General features: G+C 44.6%; 2 protein-coding genes across 2 annotated transcripts; one reads left to right on the plus strand and one right to left on the minus strand.

Annotated features, from left to right (window-relative positions):
• Positions 1–43: 43 nt before the first annotated feature.
• Nhlrc3 (NHL repeat containing 3) lies at positions 44–12,264 on the plus strand. The gene is made up of 7 exons (XM_059265143.1): positions 44–364; positions 959–1,111; positions 1,679–1,826; positions 4,924–5,124; positions 6,158–6,249; positions 8,993–9,105; positions 9,509–12,264. Exons 1-7 carry the CDS (start codon positions 284–286, stop codon positions 9,759–9,761), a joined length of 1,041 nt encoding a protein of 346 aa, XP_059121126.1. The 5' UTR covers positions 44–283; the 3' UTR covers positions 9,762–12,264.
• An 8,697-nt stretch (positions 12,265–20,961) lies between these two features.
• On the minus strand, positions 20,962–21,816 carry LOC131912338 (large ribosomal subunit protein eL8). The gene has a single exon (XM_059264662.1). The coding sequence runs from the start codon at positions 21,802–21,804 to the stop codon at positions 21,004–21,006; it is 801 nt and encodes a 266-aa protein (XP_059120645.1). The 5' UTR covers positions 21,805–21,816; the 3' UTR covers positions 20,962–21,003.
• Positions 21,817–23,495: the final 1,679 nt, after the last annotated feature.

A 23,495-nucleotide genomic window follows, 5' to 3' on the forward strand; every position in this document is an offset into this window, starting at 1 on the left:
GATGTGAATTTACAAGAGTGGACGACAAACGGATCAGGAAGATCTGCGGGCGCCGCCATGCTAGTGATTGCAAGAAGCCCGGGGCCAGGAGCGCCTCCGAGCGGGAAAGGGTGGTCACTGGGTCACACTCTGGGCACCTGACTTGGGGGCGGGAGCGGGGAAAGGAGGAGCAAGAGACCCGGAATTTAAGAGTTTCTCTGGTCTAGTTTTCCGGTGCTTTAGGCTTTTACCGCCCTAGACGCGGTTTCGGTGTCTACCGATCTTCGTCCCCAGGACCCTCCGGATGGCGAGAGTCTGGGTCTGCGTGGGAGGCGCCGTCTTTCTTTCCTGTCTGGTTTTGCATTGGCGCTTCAGTGGCTCTCTGGTGAATAGCGGGGACGGGGCTGTCGGGTGTGGGTGACGCCGAGCGGTGCAGCCCCAGAGGCACCGAACTGCTCCTGGGGCTCAGCAGCTGATCCCTCGTCTTCTCTTTTAGTATTAAAAAGTGTGTGTGTCGGGGCTGGGGAGGTGACGCGGAGGTTGAGAGCTTTTGCAGAGGAGTAGAGTTCGATTCCCAGCACCAACTTGACGATTCGCTCCCCCACTGTAACTCCAGTTCCAGGGGACCCGATGCCCTTTCTGGCCTTTGTGGGCACATGGTGCACATAAACTCTCTCAGGATCACACACATACGTCTAAATAAAAATAAACATATCCCTTTAAATATATATATATATATATATATACTGGATTTTCTTCCCCAGGTCTTTCAATACTCTCGAGTCATTTGCAGACTTTTGTTGTGGTTGTTTTGATCTTTAGACACAAAACCCTGTTTCTTTAGAGTTATTCTGACTAACTTCTGGTTGTCAAGGTGAGCTGTAAAGATAAATAAAAGATACACACATATATACTTTTTTTTTTTTAAACCCGGAAGGCAAACTGAATCTGAGGTTTATTTTACTTTATTTTATTTGAGGTTTCAAGGACATTTGCTTTTTACATACCCTGGAGAAAGGAGGATGTTCTTTTCCGGCTGGATTTGGATTGGCCCAAGTATCCAGAATACTTCACCGGTTCCACATTTTCTGTTGCAGTTGACCCCCTTAACGGGTTAGTTTACGTAGCTCAAGTAAGTAGAATCAGTATTTATTATATGTGAGCCTGTGAGTTCCAGAGATCAGGGTGTGAATGTGGAGATCTGAGGACAACTTTTGGGATTTGGTTTTCTTCTCCTATGAAAGGTTTCAGGGATGGAACTCAGGTTGTCAGGCTTACTTAGCAAATATTTCTATCTGCTCAGCCATCTCCCTAACTAGAGGTGGTTTGTTTTTTTTTTTAATATGCACATTCATTTGATTACAACAAAAAAGAAAGAAAGAACAGTTAACCTGAGCATGACAAAAAGGAAAAAAAAAAACCAGTAAGGGAAGAAGTGACTTACCACCTGAGATAGCCAATTGCATTTATATTATTTATTATATTTATATTATATTAATTATGCAACTTAGTTTTGAGTTGGCTTCAAGTACACATTTTAGATTTGTATGTGATAGATGTTATTGTTAAGTTTCGAAATTTGCTTTTTACACTTTATGAAGTTTCTCAGTTACCCTTTCATTTTGATTTCTCTCTGACAAAAGTTAAGATTAGCATTCCTATGAAGAGATTCTAAGCAGTTATTTTTGTATGCCTTCAGAGAGGGGATAACATCCCCAAGGTGTTAGTGTTCACAGAGGACGGATATTTCCTCCGAGCCTGGAATTATACAGTTGACACACCCCATGGTATATTTGTCTCCAGCACACCATATGAACAGTCCGTCTGGATCACGGACGTAGGAAGTGGTATGTGTAGTATTGTCTATTAAATTGCCTTGAAAGATGGAATTCAGATCTTTGCCCATGTTCTTGCTTGTGCATTTTAAGGCTAGCATTGCTAAATCTAATCGTAATTTCTTTAATATTCCACAAAATCATGTGTTTCTACAAATCTATATCACAGTCCTGTTGAATCAAGAAATTCAATGATGCTGTAATCATGATCTTTAACTTGTCAAGGGAACGTGTGTGTGTGTGTGTGTGTGTGTGTGTGTGTGTGTGTGTGTGTGAGACGGGGGTGTAGGTCAGAGTGTCATTCCTCAGGGCTATCAGCCTTGTCTTTGACAGAGGATCTCACTGGCCTGGAACTCACACACAGGCTCAGTTAACTGGCCAGTAAGCCCCAGCGATCTTCCTTTCTCCCCATCGCAATGCTGGGATTACAGTGCACACAAACATACTCAGTGAGTTTGTTGTTGTTGTTGTGTTAAGATTTATTTATTTATTATGCATACACTATTCTGCTTGCATATATGTCTGCAGGCCAGAAGGGGGCACCAGATCTCATTACAGATGGTTGTGAGCCACCATGTGGTTGCTGGGAATTGAACTCAGGACCTCAGGAAGAGCAGCCAGTGCTCTTAACCTCTGAGCCATCTCTCCAGCCCACTCAGTGGGTTTTTTGTTTGTTTTGTTTTGTTCTTTTTCTTACATGGGTTCTAGGTATGGAACCCAGGTCCTTGTGCTTGAGTGACAGGCATTTTCCTGGCCGACTGAACTATCTATCTCACCCCACCCCCACCCCCACGCTTTTCCCCTTCCCCCAGTTCAGGATCTTTCTCCTTTGAACCTTCAGTTGCTCTTCTCAGACTAAGTCTCTACCTCCTCTGTAAAGTCAGATCAGATGTCAGTATTTTAAAGCTGATCAGTGGACTCTTAACTCCCGTTTATACCAGCTGTCTTTTGAAAGAGTGAATGAGGTGACAAGAAGCTGCAGTTTGCTGCCCAGAGAGAAAAGATTTGCAGAAACTGGTGCTAACAGTTTGGAAATGCTGTTGATTTAAGCATGTCTGGAACCTTCCTGCCTTCAGATGTGTTTAGTAGACAGTGTTGAAAAACAAAGTAGGCTTTACAGCTGCAGGGGAACTTACCAGAGACAGCACGCCACCTGTGCTGCTGCTGTGTCCTAAGCAACAGCAGAGGCTGCTTCTGATGCCTTGCCAGCGCAGCAGGCCTGGGATCATCAGGGAGGGTGTTGCTAGTGTCCCTTGGTCTGGTCATGTCCCTGGCTAGAAGGACATCCTGCTTCCCCAGTGCCTGATCGTTCACATACCATTGTTTAGAACCAGTGAGGCCTGGGTTTTGATGAGTACAATTGTTGTCACACTTGTTCACAGGATGCAAAAGATTTCTGGGCTTTGGGTAGTGAGCATGTGATCCACTTGATTTAGTCTTTAAATGTTGGTTAAACATCTCAAGACTGGCAGTTGAAGCGTGTTAAGGCTGCCCACTTCTCTGAGTCTACTCAGGAAAGCATAACTTTTCATCTTTTTACCTTTTATCCTTTTCTCCTCCTTTCAGATGCTTGCCAAAGCTTAGCCATGCTTCTCTGAACATCCCATTCCACCATGAGGCTGCTCACAAGCTGCATGGCTTCCTCAGTTCCTCTTCTCCATCTTCCTCTCCCAGGCAACTGTTGAGATCTACAGCTTGGCTCCCCTGGAGTTTTTCTTTTTAAGTCCTAGTTAAACTGGCCTTGAACTTCAAAGTAGATCTAGGAGCTGGAGAGATGCTCAGTGGTTTAGAACATTTATTCTTCCCAGTTCCCAGCACCCACATGGCAGCGTACAACCATCTGTAACTCCAGTTACGGGGGAGCTGACACCCTCTTCTGGCCTCTCTGGGTACTGTACACATACATACATGCAGGCAAACACTCATATACAGAAAATAAGGTAAAATAAAATAGCTATATAAAAACTCTTGAAAGTATATCTGAGTTTACACAACACTGTAATGAGGTTTGATTGTTTTCTCTCTCCTCTTCTCTGTCCCTGGAATTCACTTGAAAGACCTTTACTTTTAATTTATTCTGTTCACATCATCCTTTAAAAAGAAGAAAAAGAAAAACTTCCCTGGTTCCCAGAAATAATTGCAGCACAGATGATCTCATTCCTTCCATTGTGTCTTGTTTTCCGCCCTCATATCCGAGAAACTATTTTTATGCTCTTCCCATTTTTCAAATGAATTGATTCCTTCAAATGAAGATTTGGCTGCAAGTCAACCACTTAAAAAAATTATAAGTACTCTATCTCCCTTTCCAAGTCTTTAGAAACTTTGAAGTATGCTTTCTTCAATGTATTGTGTTCTCTGTGTCTAAAAGCTTCAACTCCAGCATTCAGGTCCAGGGCAGTAGTCAGGTGGCGCTCCTGGTAGACTTGTAGTGCTGACCGACTCACTTGGTTTCTGGTAAGCCTGGCACATCAAGTCAGCCTTTGGATGCCTGGCAGCTGCTTGGGCCTTCTGTGCTTCAACCTGGCCTTGGCTGAACTGCTTCATGATTTCCCTTATTTGCTCTTAATTCACTTTGTTCTTTAACTTATAAGGTCGTTTTAGCACCAAGATTATTTTTCTCTCAAGAAGTGATCAGTGTTGAATTTGTTTCTCCTGGGAGAACTTATCATTTGTGGGGGGGAAAAAATCTGTTATTTATAGAGAATTTTTTGTTGATTTAGAAAAATTTAAAATCTGTGCATGGATGATTGAAATAACAGCTTTGAATGTAAGTTGCTTGTCTTTTAGTTCCTTCTTGATTTATTTTACAAGCAGTGTGTTTTAAAAGAGAAAAATATACAGTTATCCTAAGCTTTCTGTGTAAATGAGCCAGCATTTTTTGTGTATTCCTTTGTGTTTGGAGTCCTGATTTTGGAGTGATTACATATTAATTCATCACCAGGTTTGCGCATACCTTATGCAGGGCTGCTTGCTGTCTCCTGTCGTAGTTACATGTGTGAGAGTCTGTGGCTTCTGTTGCCGTCCCAGCCTAGTGAAAGATTTGCCTTTAGCTTTTAGAAGCTGTGACTGCTGAGCAATGCTGGTAACACGTGCTTGTCTATCTCCGCAGGATCCTATGGTCATACTGTTAAAAAATACAACCCCCTGGGTGATCTGGTTCAAGTCTTGGGTACCCCAGGCAAGAAAGGCACTGGCTTGAACCCACTGCAGTTTGATAACCCTGCAGAATTATATGTAGATGACGTGGGAGAGATTTACATTGTGGATGGAGACGGGGGACTGAATAACAGACTAGTCAAATTGTCCCAAGGTAAATGCTCTAACTTGTTATGATCATAAGAATATTATTTTATAAACTGGATTGGATTTGTTTGCTGCTTGGCCTAATCTAGTCATATTGCACATGAAGCTGTGTGAAAAAGGGCTGAATACATGGAAACCAGTCGGTGGGCTTGCCAACAGTACATGATTCTGCTCATGGGCCTCATGTTCACCAGGGCCAGGAGATCCCTCACAGGGACTGGAGGTGGTATGAAACTTGAAAGGACTTCTGAGACTTTCCTGTCCTGTATATACTGGGGAAGCCAGGAAGCTGGGTCCTGGCAGGTCTCCTGCAGCTGTGACAATGTAACTCTGCCCTCTTCATGTCATTTCCTCCGTGAGTCTTTGACTCTCGTACCTCCCTCCTACAAGGATTTGGGGGCTCCTGTGAATCCAGGATGATCTCAAGATCTCTAGTTTAATTTTCTCTTTAAAATCCTGCACGCACAGTCTACATTCCCAGGTGCAATGTGTTGGGAGTGGACTGGTCTTTTTAGAGAAAGAATACAATCTGCTAGACTTAGTGCCTCTTCTTCCAGAGACTGGAGGAGACTGTAAAACTGTAACAGTGTGTGTGCTGGTACACACTTGTGATTCCTGCACTCCAGGAGGAGGATTACTAAGAGTTTGGGGCCAGCCTGAACTACATAGTTCAAGGCCAATCAGGACTGCATAATGTGATTCTCTGTCTCAGGAAAAGAAAAAGAAATTTGAGCAAAAAAATGAACTTTTTGTATAAAGGGAACTAGTTTGAAGTAAACGGTGCAGGGACTCTGAACAGTGCTTTAGAAGTTGTCAGAACACTGCAGGCAGAGCTAATTAAAGCAGTAGATTGTTTGAAGAAACACATGAACTAGACAGACATAGATAAAGCCAGGAAAAAATACTCAAGTCCTCAGTGTGTAATACTTTCGTTTTTGTTTTGTTTTTTGATTTTTTTGCAGTTTGTAAGACAAAATTAACATGTAAATGCATAAAGCATTCTATATGTTTCACTGTTCATATATATTTCCCATTTATAGATTTCATGATCCTCTGGCTGCATGGAGAGAGTGGAACAGGACCTGCCAAGTTCAACATACCTCACAGTGTTACACTTGACTCACTTGGTCGGGTAAAAACAGTCTCCTTGTGTTTGGAACAGCACGCATGTGGGTGGGTGGGCGTGTCTTGGTGTAAGTGTCTGGGTGGGTGGCATGTCTTGGTGTAAGTGTCTGGGTGTGTGGCATGTCTTGGTGTAAGTGTCTGGCTGTGTGGCATGTCTTGGTGTAAGTGTCTGGCTGTGTGGCATGTCTTGGTGTAAGTGTCTGGCTGTGTGGCATATCTTGGTGTAAGTGTCTGGCTGTGTGGCATGTCTTGGTGTAAGTGTCTGGCTGTGTGGCATGTCTTGGTGTAAGTGTCTGGGTGTGTGGCATGTCTTGGTGTAAGTGTCTGGGTGTGTGGCATGTCTTGGGGTAAGCGTCTGGGTGTGTGGACTTGGGTATTAGTAGGGGCTCTTCTTTCATTTCTGTTGCTGTGATAAACAAACAAACCTGATGGAAAGCCAGGTAGAGAGAAGGAGAAGTCAAAGCAGGAACTTCAGACACCTTTGCTGTCAAGTCAGCAGCAGAGAGGAACGAATGTATAGGTACATGTACACGTGCTGGCTTGCTCAGATTTACACATTATTATACAACTCAGCACCACCCCCGTTGGGGGATGATGCCACCCACGGTAAGCTGATGGTTCTCATGTCAATTAAAGCAACCAAGACATTCCCACAGGTCAGCCTGCTGTAGACAGTGCTTGTTGGGTGCTCTGTCCCCAGGCCATCCTAGGTTATGTCAAGTTGACAGTTGAAGCTAACCACAGTAGGCACATCTAGGAAATTTCTCCAGAGTGGCTGTGCACACTTACTCTTAAAATGTTTGGGCCCTATTCTGAGAAAGTTCTCCAAAGACTTAGAAATCAGCAAAATAGATGTCTGTAATCTTTAAATGACACACACACACACAAAAAAAAAAAACCCGAAAAGAGATTTTGTCTTCTGCTAGGAAAACCGAACTGTAAGTGTTGAAATGTCTCTGGTTCACAAGGGGAGATAAGCTGCCCTGATGGAAACGGGCCAGATGAGTGCTGAAGCTACTCTTGAGAGTTTGGGAGGAGCGCTCTCCAACCCCTGCTCTTCCTGCTTCCTTCCTGGGAACAGCAAGCCTCCACCAGGGAACAGAACTGTCTTCCTGCCTCCAGCCCCAGCTACTGCCCCCTCAGGCTTTTCCTCGCCCTTTAAGCAGAAATGCTGCTTCCTGGGATCTTGGGGTTCCCTTCCAGCAGGCAAGTCTCCATCAGCCAGGTTTAAATGCGCTCCCTGTTTCCTGTGGTAGCTGTGCTGTGCATTGCCGCCACCGCTGTTCTATTGACCACAGCTGCTCCTCTGGAGATTGTAGCTTCCTGTGGGCACGTGCTGAGTGCAGTCTGCTTCATCTCCACAACTAGTTCTGGGGGGTCGCACCTGTGTTAAGTAGTAAACATTTTGATGTGCAGGGTCTGGGCCAGCCGCCTTCCTTGATGCTAGTCCTGCTTATTATTTTGCTTTAAAAAGAATTCCACTCTGCAGTTCATGAGAGATCTAGATGCAGTCAAGTTCACCATGGTGAGGACGGTTCCTAGGGGCCAGCAAGATCGTTTGGAGGAACAGCTGGAGGTTGCCGCGTGGTGGAAGATGGCAGCCCGTTCTCTACATACTTGGGATCTTGCTTGTCCGTTGCTGCTGCTGTGGGGAGAGGGCCTTCCACATGCCAGGAGAGCATCGTCCTGAGCTGCGCCCTAAGCCTGTACCTGACGTTGTGTAGCAGTGTGGTGGTGGTCTGCGCATTGTCTGTGACTCACTTCATCCCCACCATAGTTACGGACTTCCTGTTTCCTAGAGAGGCTTTCTCTTCATCACATGTTGAGTATGGAGAAAGAAAGGAAACAATCTGGAATGTCCTTCAGTCGTGAGACGTGACTGTTTCTTCCTTGGTCATCTATCTGAGGCAGTAATGCCCGATCCCTGAGCAAACCCATCTCAGAGCAGGAGGAAGCTGGAGACGTCCACTTGTTTGGGCACCAGCCTCTCACGTCCTTGTCTGTGTCTGTTTGGAAAAGCAGTCAGTGGCTCTTCACACACACCGTGAAGATAAAGTCAGGGTCTCTCTGGGCTACCCAGACCTAAGAAATCCAAAGAGCTTCAAGGGCTCTGGTCTGTGCTCTAAGGTGAACCTAGAATGGTATAATTGGTGGATGCCTATGAATGCTATTGGGAATAATCTGAGCCCCCTGGTTTATTACAGGAGTGCCTTAGTAACTCATTACAGTCTATAAAAACCGGAATTAAACCCATTATGCTTTATGTGTTTTTAGCACACCCAAGCTTCTTCCTCTTCAGTGAGTCTGTACTTTGGACCCATCCCAGTAGTAACAGATAGAGGTTTAGAGATGGGAGAGACGGCCTGAGCCTCCTGGTGGCAAGGCTGCTTCACTCTGCCTTGTGGCCTGGGTTAGGTGGCTGCCAGGTGTGCAGTGATGGTGAGTGGTAGAGACTGCGTGAGTCCGCCCTGACGGTGACTTTGATGTGCGCAGTGCCGGAGGACTCAGGACTTCATTTGCTTGCACGGTTAATGGGGTTGATGGCCCTGTGCGCACTGGGCAGAGGCAGGTGCACTGTAGACTGTAGCGTGTGGACTTGTTCATGCATTTCAGACAGAGTGGAGTGGAGGGAGGGAGGCCATCTTTAGGGTCCTCTCAACACGGACTGAGACAACCGTGTGGAGCTAAGGAAACAGTCACGTTTCTTCTCCTGTGGGTCTCTTCCAGCTGACTTGATTTTGGTTTCTCAGGTGTGGGTTGCCGACCGAGGGAATAAAAGGCTTCAAGTGTTTGATAAAGACACCGGAGAGTGGTTAGGAGCGTGGGACAGCTGTTTCACAGAGGAGGGACCTTCGGCTCTTAGGTAATCATTGCTGTTTATTTTGAATGCTTGTGTTAGCTGGTTGTGGGCTCCACTTCTGAAGAGCAGCTGAAAGTTTCCAGTGCTCATTGTCAATTTTAAGGAGGGGGAAATGGGAGGAAACAAGTGTCCAAAGACTAGTCTGTAATTTTCTAATCCTTTGCAAGATTTCCATTCACAGAAGGAGGGTCAAAACTTGAGTCCACACGGTTGGACCTCCCGAACTTCTAATTCTCTATTCATTATGTTGTGCTTGTTTTAATGTAGGCATATCATTAGCTTCATCTGCTGTCACAGACTTTATACCAGTTTGACTCCTTCAGGCAGCGATGGCCATTGCTGAGCATTGCAGAGGACACACGCATTGAAAGAATGCTCATTATTACTGACTTCTCCTTCTTCCTAGGTTTACCCCGGATGGGCAGTACTTGATTGTGGCCCAGCTGAACCTCAGTAGGCTGTCAGTTTTGGCGGCACCGCCATCTGGAAGCATCAGAGAGTGTTCTGTGGTCAGCACCATCCAGCTGGCAGATCAGGTTCTGCCACATCTTCTAGAAGTTGACAGGAAGACCGGCGCAGTCTATGTGGCGGAAATTGGGGCAAAACAAGTCCAAAAATACGTCCCGTGGCACAGCCATACCCCTGCCTTCGGAGCTTAGTGCCTTCTTCCCGAAGGAGCTTCAAGTAGCAGTTCAGAGCCGCAGAGTCACTGTGTTGAAAATCATCAAGGCACAGGGTCATTTTTACCTCTTCTACCAGAGAAGTGTGTTGGTATGTCATTAAGGTCATGTTTTTCTTGTGGTTCTTGGGACTTAGTTTTACAACTAAGTGTGTAAGAGGTTGTTTTTTCCTTTTTGATGGTCCTGGGTGTTGAACTCATGGCCCCATGCATGCCATGCCGAGCTGCATCTTCACATAAGCAGCTTTTAAAGAAACAAGTGCAGTTCTAAAATGGGGTCATGACGGGATTCTGTGATTGTAACCACGTTACTTGTGTGGGTTGATGAACTCTCTCTGGGCTCCTAGGGTAACCTTTTGATTTCCTATGAAGAACTGGAAACTACTGGTTTGTTTAACTTTTGTAAAATGGACTGTGAGAGATTGTGGTTGGGTGGGCTGCTGAGTAATCTGAGGTGTGCAGAGTGCCATGCCCGGTCTGGAGGTCTGAAGTGAAGCAGCAGCATTATCTGCCTTACGGTCCAGCAGAGACAAGTGGGCATGAAAACAGACAGGAGGAACCATGCAGGGTGGATTCATGCAGACTGCAGGCAGTAGCAGTGTGGGCTGAGATTGGCCACGAGATGAATGAGATAGAGGCAACATTACCATCTAGGTAGAGAAGGCCTAAGACTTACAGACTTCCCATGAATTCTGAGGAAAAAACCAAGGTTTTGGTCTCTTTTAGCTACAAAATGCTTAATGTCACCCTTTACAAGTAAGATTACAACAGCCAGCATCTAAGCACTTTACTAAAATGAAGATTTACCAATGGTATTTTGAGAGTGAGTACTAGCAATAAGTCTCCTCCTCAGTATTGCCCATTCCATTTTTTAGAATAAACTCACTTCGCTAGTAGTGTTAATCTACCTCCAAGACATTTAGGGGAGTTAGAACCATTCACACAGAAGTGTGCCAAACGCTTTGAGGGATCACGATGAATCTCCCTGCCTCTGCCGCTCTCGTCCTACCTGAATACTGGTCTTCACATGCAGGTTCTGTGCTTTTCAGTTTGTTCTGGTTTATTCTAGGTTTTGATGGACCCTTTCCCTCTCAGGGTCTTTCGCTCGCCCGTCCCCTTTGCTCCATCTCCATCCCCTGCTGTCCCAGAGTTACATGGGACAGCACCAGGGAAGCCTAAGCTAACTCTACTCCCCACCCACTACCGCTGAAGGGGCTTGGGCCTGTTTAGGTGCATGGGTCACATACAGTGCGGGAGGAAAGTGAGCTTCCTGTTGAAATGTGCTGCATCCCAAGGCTCTTACATGTGTCCCCACCGCTCATCAGACTATGATTCAGAAGTCACCTTAGTCTTCTTTTAGTAACAAGGGAATATCATTCTTTCCTCATTCACTGTTGCTGTGTGGATTGGATACGTAGCAGGCACGGATACCTGGATCCCGGAGTGCATTACAGGATGTTCTGAGGTGGCCTTCCAACTGTCTTTGTCATTACATCACATGCCAAGTTTGCCTGACTGTGTTCAGTGCGTCTACAGAATGAGTCTTCATAGGGTTTATGCATTTGCTAATATGACCAATTGATTTGGATGAAAAAAAGAAGTGTGAAGCTTGTTTTGTTAGTGAGCCAGAAAAAAAATGCAGCTGCCCCTGTGAGGGAGTCGGCTAGCTGGGCTGCCTTTGTTATTTCTACAGTGTTTCCTTAGCCTCTTTCTATAAGCAATGATGTTTATTGAGGCTTTTCTACATAGACACGTCGTGTTTTGATTGAATCCGTCCTTCATTCTCTCCCTTTCAGTTCCTCCCCACCCTCCATCACATTTCCTCCCAACTTCCTGTGCATATGTTCATTCCGAATGAACTTGGTGCTGCCTGGTTGTGCGTGGGTATAGGACAGTCTACTGAAGCAGGGGTAGTCCTTTAGGAAACACGCCCATCAAAAGATTCTCCCTCCACCAGCAGCCATCAATTCCCAGTAGCTAGCTTCTCAGCTCGGAGTAGGCTCCATGAGCCCCTCCCCACTCTGTGCTGGGATTTTGACGGGTGTGGTCTTGTGCGTGCCGTCATGCTGTTGAGAGTGCTGTGTGCAGCAGCTTTCGTGTCCAGCACACTGCTTCGCTGCAGAAATGAACCACTGCTGCCTTCTGCAGTGATCCCTGAGGGTTCTGGGTGTCGGAGGTGATGTAGATGTCCCGTTTACACAGTCTCTTATTCTCTGTGTTTGGACCAGTGGCATAAACAGAACCTCTAGAACTATGAATGCTAGCCATAGGGATGAAGTTTCTAGGCCAGTACCAGCTTGATTTTTTTCTTTATCCATTCTTATAAAACTTGCTGAGAATATTGTTCCTGTTTGTCTAAAAAGACATGCTTATTTGATCAGTGTACTTGCAATCAAAGTATTTTACTCCTTGCTTTTGGATCAATTAGTTAATAAATAAGAATTGTAGTTTCTATTGGAACATTAAAGTTTTGCAAAGAAAAATTATAGAACTTGGTTACTTATTTGAAGATTGGTTCTTTTTTTTTTTTTTTTTTTAAATAATAGAAGAATTTCAGTGACCATAAGATCCCAGGTTGGTGAGTCTGGGCATCATGGTATACATCTATAACTCAGCATGATGGAGGCTACAGCAAGATCTTGGGTTACAGACCAACCCAGCTATCGACTAAAATTTGCTGCATAAACCCAGGGCTAAAGACATTGCAGGAGCTAAGAGAATTCTTTGTCTCTGTTGTCATAAAGCATGCGTTGATGAGGTGTTTCAGCTAGGGTGACCTGGGCTTACAGGGATGTGTGTGTTCATGCCCTGCTTCTATGTGGGTGGGAATTTGAACCCAGGTCCTCATGTTTACCCAGAAAGTACTCTAACTCATGGAGCCACCTCCTCAGTGTTACACAGTTGACATATTGTTAAAGATATATTTTTATTAATTCATGTGTGTATCCATCTCTGTGTGTATATGTGCTCATGAGTGCAGATATCTATGGAGACCAGAGGCATCTGATCTCCCTGGAACTGGAATAGAGGCAGTTGTGAAACCAAACTCAATCCTCTGCAAGAGCAGAAAGCTCTCTTAACTTCAGAGCCTTCTCAGTCCTGGGAGTCTGTATTTTGGTGTAGATATGAAATTTCTGGATGCCTCTGCTCCCTAGGTTTATTCTTGACATGGAGGAGAGGAGGAGGAAGTGTTTTTTACTAGAAAACCAAAGGCTGTGGTTATTTTTCCTTCCACTCTAATAAGAATGAATGAATCTTTAAAATGGAGTGCTTGTCAATCAGAGAAAACCTGGTTACAGTCTGAGCCAAAAAACACCGTGCATGTCGTGGTCATTAACTGCGTCGGGTACCACGGCTGGAAGGCTGGGGCAACAAAAGAGGCTTGCTTTGCTTCTGGTTTTTAGAGGTTTTGGAGTGATTGGGTAGCTAGTGGAACTGGGAACTCTTTAAAATTTTAATTCTTAGACTCACTAAATTCAATCAGAATCATTTAAAAAAAAAAAAAAGCCCTGAACTTACGTGGGTGGATTGTTTTATTTTCAACTACATACTCTCAGCAATAATCAAATAAAAATTTTGCAGTCAGAATTTATCAGCTTTATTCATTTTACAAATATCTGTTACAATGTGAAGGTTTTGGGACTAGTGTCCATGAGAGAAGCCAGCAAAAGGTGCCTGGGAACACAGATTTTGTGTGCTCACCTTGAGGAAATGCCTCAATGCGCTCGCTTGCTCTTTCTCCCTCTCTCCCTCTCTCCCCTCTCCCTCCTCCTTGGCACCTGTGTGTTACAGCCTCCACCCAGAAGAGGGCAGTAGAGTTCTGTGTATGATAGGCATGTCTTGAAGTAGCTGGGAGCAATACCATGCCAGGCTTCCTTGCGCTCTTGATTTTTTAAATTGGAACTACAGTATCGAACACACTGTTTTCCCTTTGTTTCTATAGCATGCTTATATCCTGAGGAAGCTGGTAGCTTAATTGGTTTTTCTACAATTAAAAGGGAAAAAGTTTTAATTTGGTAATTAAAATAAAATAAAAGTAGTAGAAAACATAACATTAGTAATTCAGACTAACAGCCAGAAGTGAATTATCCATCTTCCAGGTAGAGCTATAGTTGGATAGTGAGCTTAGTACCTAGGGGATTCACGGGGTGAATATGCTGAATTCTTGCTGATTGGGTCTGTAATTGTTGGTTATTTTACAAACGAGAAAAGTGAATTGCTTATTTAAAATGCCAAATTCATTTCTCTACGTGGCCCTTAGCCATCATATGAGCTTATGGCATGAACTAATTACCCAGTTGCTTCATAACATGTAGCTCTTCCTTCCACATGCAAGAGTTGAGTGGAAGTTGACCAGTGTTTAGTCATGGTCACTATTACTGTGATGAACACCATGGCCCAAAGCAGCTTGGGAAGGAAAGGGTTTAATTGACTTATACTTCCGTATCATTGAAGGAAGTCAGGACAGGAACTCAAGCAGGGCAGGAACATGGAGGCAGGAGCTGATGCAGAGGCCATGGAGGAGTGCTGCTTCCTGGCTTGCTCATAATGGCTTATTCAGCCTGCTTTCTTATAGAACCCAGGATAACCAGCCCAGGGACTGCACCACACACAATTGACTAGGCCCTGCCCCATCAATCACTAACTATGAAAATGCCCTACAAACAGGTTTACCTACAGCACAATCTTATGGAGGTAATTTCTCAATTGAGGTTCCCTCCTCCCAGATGTCTATAGCTTATGTCAAGTTGACATAAATACTAGTCAGCAAAATTGACCCTTTGTCAGCTTGGCACACAAATGCATTGCTGTTAAGCCATAACCTTTCCTTTCTTGTTCACCCACAACACTGCACATTAATATCACAATATAAAAAAATTACAGACTTACAAATCTCGCAGTCTTTACAAACACTTTAAGAGTTGTCTCTTTAAAGAAATCTAAAGTTTCTTTCTAAAAACTCAAAATCTCTCAACCATGGGCTCTTGTGAAATCAAAATAAGCTTAATTATTTCTTATTCCAAGAGGGATGAATCAGGGCACAGTCACACATCAAAGCGGAACCAAACTCCAAAGTGTGAAAACTCAGTGTCTGGTGTCTGGATTCACTCACAGTCTTCTGGACTCCTTCAAAGGGCCCAGGTCACTTCTCCATTTCCACCCTCCACAGCATACACAGCTTGTCTCCTCAGCTCTGGCTGGCTCCACTCCACTGCTGCTGCTGTCCTTGGTGGTCGTCCCATGGTACTGCCATCTCCAAAATGCTGGGGCGTCTTGCTGCAGCTGGGCTGCACTTCCACCCGTAGCCTCTCCTGGGTTCTCTTCGGGGACTCCAGCCCTGCCCCACACTGTGAAGCCGCAGCTATTCTCCACGACCCTTCACACCTTTAAAACCAGTACTACTGGGAAGACTTACACTACATTTACTACCAAGTTTGGCTGCCAGCCAAAGGTACCTCTGGAACACAGATTTTGTGTGCTCACCGTGAGGAAATACAGTGCTGTGTGATCTCTCTCTCTTTCTCTCCCTCTCTCCTAATAGAAGGAAGCATTTAATTGGGCTTACAGTTCAAGAGGGTTAGAGTCCATTATGGTCGAGTGAAGGTACGGATCCCGGAACATCTGGGAGCTCACATCTTTGACTGCAAGCAGGAGGCCGAGAGGGCACACTGAGAATGGCAGGCAACTTTCAGAACCCTCACAGCCTGTCCCCAGTGACACACTTTCTCCAACAAGGCCAAACCTCCTTCTCAAACACTTCCAGCCACCGGGGACCTAGTATTCAAACATGAGCCCATGGGTGCCATTCCCACCAAACCACTACACACACTTCGTGTTATTCACTCATTTCAAGATGAATGTCTAGGCTGCTTCCATATAGGGTTGTTGAAAATGGAACAATATGCATAAGAGTGTAACTGTCCCTAAACCATACTGGCTTAAATTCCTTTGGGTATATAGCCAGAAGTGGGGTTTCTGAATCATATGGCAATTCTATTTTTAGTTTTTGGGGTAACTTCCATACATAGTATTTCATATAATGGTTGTTGTAATAACTTAAATTCCTACTTGCATGTATGACCTGTGGTTTTATTTTCTCCACATCCTTTCCTCTTTTTTTTTCCAGCATAACAAGGCATAATGATTTACTGCTAACTCTTTTTTGTAAGAAGGGATGCATTAAAAAAATGGTAAACTATTTTGTATCAAATACGTAAAGCCGTAACAAAGCCATGTGTTATCAAGTATTACGCTCTAAACACAATTGTGTGTGTGACTGGCACACGGAAGGTTTGTTTTAACCCAGCCTCACCACAGACAGACATGCCATCCGCTGAACTGCAGCATCCCTGGGGGTAGGATGTTTTCTGCTCCACTATGAGTCTATAAGACTGCTGCTGTACGTGCAGTCCATGTTTGTCGGCCGTGCCGTTAAGTTCATGCATGCTTTAGAAGTGCAAAGCTCTGTCTGGTATACGGTAGATGTTTTAATATGTAAACGCTTGATCATAATTTCCTCTTGAAGGCCTAACACACTTGCTGCTCTGCGAAGGTGAGCCCTGGCCCCTGAGGTGCAGATATTGTCAGAGCCACTGCACTGATGGCTGAAGTAATACTAGCCTTTTGCCATGCTGGACCATCTCTGGGCCAGTCACATGTTTCCAGTCTGCTTTCAACCTTTTCCTCATTTCTGGCATCTGTATTACCTACCCCCCTTTTATTGAGAGTAGTTTTTCCCCTCCTCACATAATGTATCCTGATTATAGTTTCCCCTCTCCCTACTCCTCTCTGTCCCTCCCCAGTTCCACCCCCCATCCTTTCTGTCTCTCATTAGAAAACAAATAAACTTCTAGGGATAATAATAAAATAAAATAAAACTAATACATTGGAAAAGGACAAAAGAAATAATCAGAAGGAAAAGAGACCAAGAAAAGGCACATGAAACAAATATAGATGTAGAGACCCACTCATTCCCATACTCAGGAATCCCATAAAAACACTAAACTGGAAGCCATAATATATACGCAAAGCATAGTCTTTCTGCCTGCTCTCCTGTGGGGCTTCCTGAACCCTGAGGACAGGGATTTGATGGAGACATCCCATTTAGGGCTGAGTGTTCTGAGGTCTCGCTCTCTGCATAAGGCCTGGCTGTGGGTCTCTGTATTTGTTTATATCCTCTGTAGGAGGAAGCAAGGCATTGCTCTATGAGTGTAGCAGAATGTAATTGGGAGTCATTTTATTGCTGTTTTAAAACAAACAACAATATTGTCTTGTTGTTTGTTTTTGCTCTTTTTGCTACCCAGCTCCCAAATAAATCACACACGGAGGCTTATTTTTAATTATGAGTGCCCAGCCTTAGCTTGACTTATTTCTAGCCAGCTTTTCTTAACATAAATTATCCTGCCTCTAGGCTTTTCCCATTCTTTTACTTCTGCAAATCTTACGCTGTGGCTTGCTGTCTAGCTGGGTGGCTGGCCCCTGGAGTCCTCCTCCTTCTCTGGCTACTTCCTTCTTCCTCCCAGATTTCTCCTTCTACTTATTCTCTCTGCTTGCCAGCCCCACCTATTTCTCTCTCCTGCCTCGCTATTATCCGTTCAGCTCTTTATTAGACCATCAGGTGTTTTAGACAGGCAAAGTAACACAGTTTCACAGAGTTAAACAAAGTCAATATAAACAAACGTAACACACCTTAATATTCTACAACACTGTCTCATTTCATGTATGTTTATATTTTCAGAAGCTTCTACTGTATTAGGTTTTCATACTATCCCTCAAGTGGCCCTCAATTTCAGTTGTTTCTCTCCTCAAATTTCTTGCTTCATCTCCCTCTCCTGTACCCACTTGATCCTTCCATTCTAGCCCCACCCTCTCATCCATCCATAACTATCAAGCCCCACCCTCTCATCCATCCATAACTATCAAGCCCCACCCTCTCATCCATCCATAACTATCAAGCCCCACCCTCTCATCCATCCATAACTATCAAGCCCCACCCTCTCATCCATCCATAACTATCGAGCCCCACCCTCTCATCTATCCATAACTATCAAGCCCCACCCTCTCATCCATCCATAACTCTCATGCCCCACCCTCTCATCTATCCATAACTATCAAGCCCCACCCTCTCATCTATCCATAACTATCAAGCCCCACCCTCTCATCCATCCATAACTATCAAGCCCCACCCTCTCATCTATCCATAACTATCAAGTCCCACCCTCTCATCCATCCATAACTCTCATGCCCCACCCTCTCATTCATCCATAATTATCAATTATTTCCCTTTCCTAATGAGATCTGTCTGTCACCCTAGTCCCTTACTCTATACCTAACCTCTATGGTTCTACAGGTTATAGACTTTACAGCTATTATCCACATAGAAGTTAATAATACCATATTTGTCTTTTTGTGTCTGGGTTACCTCTCTCAGGAAGATTATTTTCTAGTTCCATTCATTTATCTGTGTATTTTATTATTTCATTCTTTTTAATCAGCTGAGTAATATTCCATTGTATAACTACCACATTTTCTTTACCCATTCTTCTGTTGAGGACATCTAGCTTGTTTTCAATTTCTGGCTGTTATGAATAGGGCAGCAACGAATGTGGTTGAGCAAGTGTCTCTATGGTAGGATGAAGCATCCTTTGGGTATATGCACAAGAGTGATATAGCTGGATCTTGAGTAGAGCAATTCCCATCTTCCTGAAGAACCACCACACTGATTTCCTTTGTGGCTATACAAGTTTACAGTCCCACCAGCAATGGACAAGTGTTCCCCTTACTCTATGTCCTCACCAGATGCTGGCCTCTTCTTAATCACAGCTGATTCTTCAGCTCCCGAGGACCAGTATTGATTGTCCCAGCAAAGCAAAGGTTTCACTTCAGTGATGCTGGTGTTTTGTCATGGTTGTCAGGAATCATGATTGGTTCCTCAGACCCAGTTTACCAGAAACACAGATTCTTATTCAAAACAGCCTCCCCTTAGCCCTATCATCACACTTGTAAACAGTGATAGCACTCTTCTTTAACCTGTGGTTGATAAAGAAACTAGCATGTGTTAGGTGAGCCAAGTCTTTAAAAGGACAGGTTAATTTGCATGTGTCATGGCAGGTTGATGTCACATGCCTGCTCCTCAATGCTTTGCCTGTTTTTCTACTTTATTCCCAGGACAGAAAATGTTCTCAACTGGAGTTAGTTACTATAGTTTGGGCCTCAAAAAGAAAATTTCTACATGGTATTTACATACAGATGATCACAGCCACCAAAGCTTAATGCTTTGTAACATCTTTCGTCACAGCCAAGGAAGAGTTAAATGTTGGATACTTATTACACTTAAATGAAATGTCTGTTTTAAGTCAAATCATGGGACTTATGAACGAATGATAAGATTAAAAAAATATTTAAAAGAAAGGAATAGAGCATGTTTTAATCTATATTCATTTTCAATTAAAATCCTTCTTTACAGGGGAGTACACACTGGTGGAGTGAGGTGAGTCTGTGGAAGGCCAGGGAGTGTATAGTATATATGGCACTAGCAATATGGGGAGGGGGGCTCTTCACTTGATTTTGATTTTAGTGGAAATGCCAGTAGTTCGTCAACTAATGCTGTTTGCTTTAAATTTAGGCAATTGCATTTAAACCCTTCTTTGAATTTCCTGTAATTTTATTACGATTGCTTTCACAACTGCCTTTGGCACAGATGTAGACCATGTGTTGATGTTAGGAGTGTTGAGACAGCACCTTGTTTGGAGCTTTTCTCTTGGAAACAAAGATGGCAGCAGAGTTCTGTTCCTCTGCTCTCCAAAGGGAATTTGGGTTTCCTGCCTATAAAATATTTAGAATTCATTAAGATGGAGTGAGTCATGTCAGAAATCGTATTGGAAGATAAAAGAATATTTAGTCGTAACCTAGATTAATCCTGTAGCAGTGAGTAGCTTTGACATAGAAGGAGATGCAAATATATAATCATCACCCAATGAAAGTGGATCTAGTCTCTAGAAAGGGGAAACATTTGCTTATTTTGCACACATTCTTACAGGTGAAGTGAAGAAGCACATGTTCAAGCTTTAATACACCAGGAACGGTGGTGTGTTTTTTGTGATGAAGAGTCAAGAATAAACTCAAAGGGGGGTCTTTAAATGAGGTAGAAAAAGAAGAACAAGTGCTCACATTTGGGGTGTGTGATGGTTGATATTGATTATAAGCTCGACAGGATTTAGGGTCACCCAAGAGACAAGCCTCTGGGTAGAGCTGTGACGGTGTTTCTGGATTGGGGTAACCGAGATGGGATGGTCCACCTTAAATGTGGACACCGCTATCTCATGGGTTGGGGTCCTGGACTTTACACACATCACTAAGTGGATGCCTAGTCTTTGGCACTACCCAATAAAAGCAACGATACTAATGTCCTGTGCCTCTGTCCTCCAATGTGGTGGCCCCCAGCTTGTGTGTTTAGTGAACACCTGCTCTCCAGCCTGTACGCTGGGGAGACTGGACTTTCTGCCATATTTTTAGTTCAGTCATCATGCGTGGCTGCTGTACCAGACCACACAGCAAGTGGTTCTCGGTTTGTCATAACATAATTTGGTTGTCCTCAGTTTCTTGGTAGTGTAAGAGTCATCTAGGTCTGGTTTAAAAGGCACGAAGGGCTCATGGAGAATAGCTGAGGCTGGATTCCCACTGTGTGACTGGCCTGGAGTCCCCAAAGAGAGCCCAGGAGAGGCTATTGGTGACAGTGAAGCTCAGTCACAGCAAGGGACACCAGCATGCTGGAGTTGCCAGTACCCTGGCACAGCCACCAAGAGCAGCAGCAGCAGTGGAGTAGACCACCGGAACGCAGAAGGCAAGCTGTGTGGGCTGCAGAGGCCAGAGCCGGAGAAGTGGCCCAGCCCTTTGGAGGAGCCCAGAAGATCGTGAGTGGATCCTGGACATTGGACACCGAGTCATTTATACAGTTGGAGTTTGGTTTTGCTCTGATTCGATTGTGAGTGTGCCCTGGCTCTTCCCTTTTGAAATAAGAAAGTTTAAATTAAAAAAAAAAATTTTGTTTTATAGGAACCCACTATTGAGAGACTTTGGATTTTAAGAGACTCTGGATTTTTTTTTTTTTTTTTTTAAAGAGACTGAACTTTTAAAGTGTTTGCTATAAGACCAGGACTTTTTTTTTTTTTTTTTTTAAGTTTGTAATTATATTTATGTACAGAAAACTTAGCAGTGTACATTTAACCCAATTTAGTGGCGAGTTCTTTGGCCTTTGCCTTTTCCAGCTTGGCAATCCGAGCCACAGATTTAGGACCCAGGACGTTGCCTCCCCAGTGGCGGCGGATCTCATCATATCTGTCGTTGTAATTGGTCCTAATAGCTTCCACCAGCTTAGCCAGAGCACCCTTGTCTTCCGAGTTAACCTGTGTGAAGGCAACAGTGGTGCATGTCTTCCTGTGGACCAGCCGCCCCAGCCTGGCCTTTCCCTTGATGATGCAGTAGGGGACCCCCATCTTTCGACACAGGGCAGGCAGGAAGACCACCAGCTCAATGGGGTCTACATCGTGGGCAATCACCACCAGCTGAGCCTTCTTGTTCTCCACCAAGGTGGTGACTGTATTGACCCCTGCTCGGAGGACAGGTGGTCTTTTAGTTGGGACGTCCCCTTTGCCAGCAGCTTTCTTCTCAGCACGGGCCAGCAGCCTTTGCTTCTTCTCCTGCTTTGTCTCTGGCCTGTACTTGTGAGCAAGCTTAAGCAGCTGGGTAGCTGTTTGCCGGTCCAGGGCCTGTGTGAACTGGTTAATGGCAGGAGGTACTTTGAGCCGCTTGTAGAGGATGGCTCTTTGCCGCTGCAGCCTAATGTAGCGGGGCCATTTGACGAAGCGTGTGAGATCTCTTTTGGGCTGGATGTCCTGCCCAATGCCGAAGTTCTTGGGCCTTTTCTCAAACAAAGGATTCACCACCTTTTTGGCCTCCTGTTTCTTCACGACGGCGGGGGCCGGGGCCACCTTCTTCCCCTTGGCCTTCTTCCCCTTGGGCATCTTGCTCGGCTGGAGGAGAGAGCAAGACCAGGACTTTTTAAGTTTGAAAATCTGCAGATGCTACCAGGGCCACTGTGGTGAGGTGCTTTTGGTTTTGTTGTTGTTGTTTGTTTGTTTGTTTGTTCTTGTTTTGTTTTTGATGTGGATATTAATGTGTGAAACTGGGGTTGAACAAGAAAGGAACAAAGAAAGAAAAAACACTGATGTGTTTGTGTGTCCACTCGACAAGGGGTCAGTTGTGCTGGCTAGTTTCATGTCACTTCTGGCACAAGCTAGAGTCATTTAAGAGGAGGAAACCTTAATTGAAGAAATGTCTTTGGTCTAGACAGATGGCTCAGCCATCCAAGGCTGGTCTCACAACGGAAAGACAAGAGACAATGCTGTAGGCAAGCCTGTAGGGTATTTCCTTACTTAGTGATTGATGGGGAAGGGTGTGGGTGGGGCCATCACTGGCTGGTGATTCTATAAGAAAGCAGGCTGAGCAAGCCATGGCAGGCAAGCCAGGGAGCAGCATCCCTCCACGGTCTCTGCATCAGCTCCTGCCTCCAGGTTCCTGCCCTGTTTGAGTTCCTGCCCTGACTTATTCAGTGGTGGTCTATGTTGTGGAAGTGTAAGCCAAATAAACTCTTTCCTCCCCAAGTTACTTTTAATCATGGTGTTTCATCACAGCAATAGTAACACTGACTAGGACAGTCAGAGTGAATGAGCTACAGAGATGTACATAGCTGAATGAAGTGGCCTCTGAGTGGGTTATTTGGCACATCCTTCACAAAGTAGCTACCTGTGGGCTCTGGTGATTGTCCTTTCGGCATGATTAATATTGGAGTCCTTACTACTGAGAGTCGTTATGCTACTAGTTACTGCCTGAGTGTGTTCTTCACATGGGATTGTAAAACCATGTTATCAGATATAGGGAAGAGAAATTTTGTTCGAGGCAGATGGACAGACAGACAGACAGATAGGCAGAGAGAGAGAGAGAGAGAGAGAGAGAGAGAGAGAGAATGAGAGGTTTGCACATGACTGTGCCAAGCACTGAGGAATTATTTTTTACGCTCCCCTATTTTTAGTAGTGAATTATTAAACTTGCTATTTCAACTGTCTTTAAGTTCACATTTCAATGGTGTTAGCTGTGTTCACATTGCTTTATTCCAGAGCTTTAGGGTCTTCTTGAAGAACCAAAACCAGTCATCACACAAGCCCCCCCCTATCCCTCCGGCTCCAGGCAAGTAGCATTCTCCTAACAATCTCCAGGATTTCAACTCCTCTGCCTCTCTCTGCCCTTCTCCCCTCCTCTCTCCTCCTCCCTCCTCCCCGAGTCTCACTCTCTCTCCTGCCCCACCTGTTTGACGAGCACTTTACTTGATGTCGCCAAGCTTCATCTGTGTTACATGTGCTAGGACTTCCTTATGTTTTGAGGCTGAATTATGTGTGTACAGCACATTTAAAAATCTTCAGTGGGTTCATTTATCATGGTATCTCTTTCCTTGTTCTCCTACTCTGTTCCTGATCCATCTTGAACCTCCCACTCTCCTAAGCTCTCTTTCCCCCATCCCTTGCCCTCCATTACCCCCCCCCCCCAGTTTGCTCATGTAGATCTCATCCATTTCTCCATCGCTGGGTGATCCCTGTGTCTTTCCTAGGGTCCTCCTTACTATCTAGTCTCCCTGGAGGTGTGGGTTGCAGTCTGGTTA

The sequence above is a fragment of the Peromyscus eremicus genome, chromosome 6 (genome assembly GCF_949786415.1).
Source record: "Peromyscus eremicus chromosome 6, PerEre_H2_v1, whole genome shotgun sequence".
Taxonomy (NCBI): Eukaryota; Metazoa; Chordata; class Mammalia; order Rodentia; family Cricetidae; genus Peromyscus; species Peromyscus eremicus.

Coding starts and splice junctions, on each gene's coding strand:
- Nhlrc3 (XM_059265143.1), top strand. CDS start 284: ATGGCGAGAGTCTGGGTCTGCGTGGGAGGCGCCGTCTTTCTTTCCTGT. Junction 365..958: donor GGCGCTTCAGTGGCTCTCTG/GTGAATAGCGGG, acceptor ATTTTATTTGAG/GTTTCAAGGACATTTGCTTT. Junction 5,125..6,157: donor ACTAGTCAAATTGTCCCAAG/GTAAATGCTCTA, acceptor TCCCATTTATAG/ATTTCATGATCCTCTGGCTG.
- LOC131912338 (XM_059264662.1), bottom strand. CDS start 21,804: ATGCCCAAGGGGAAGAAGGCCAAGGGGAAGAAGGTGGCCCCGGCCCCC.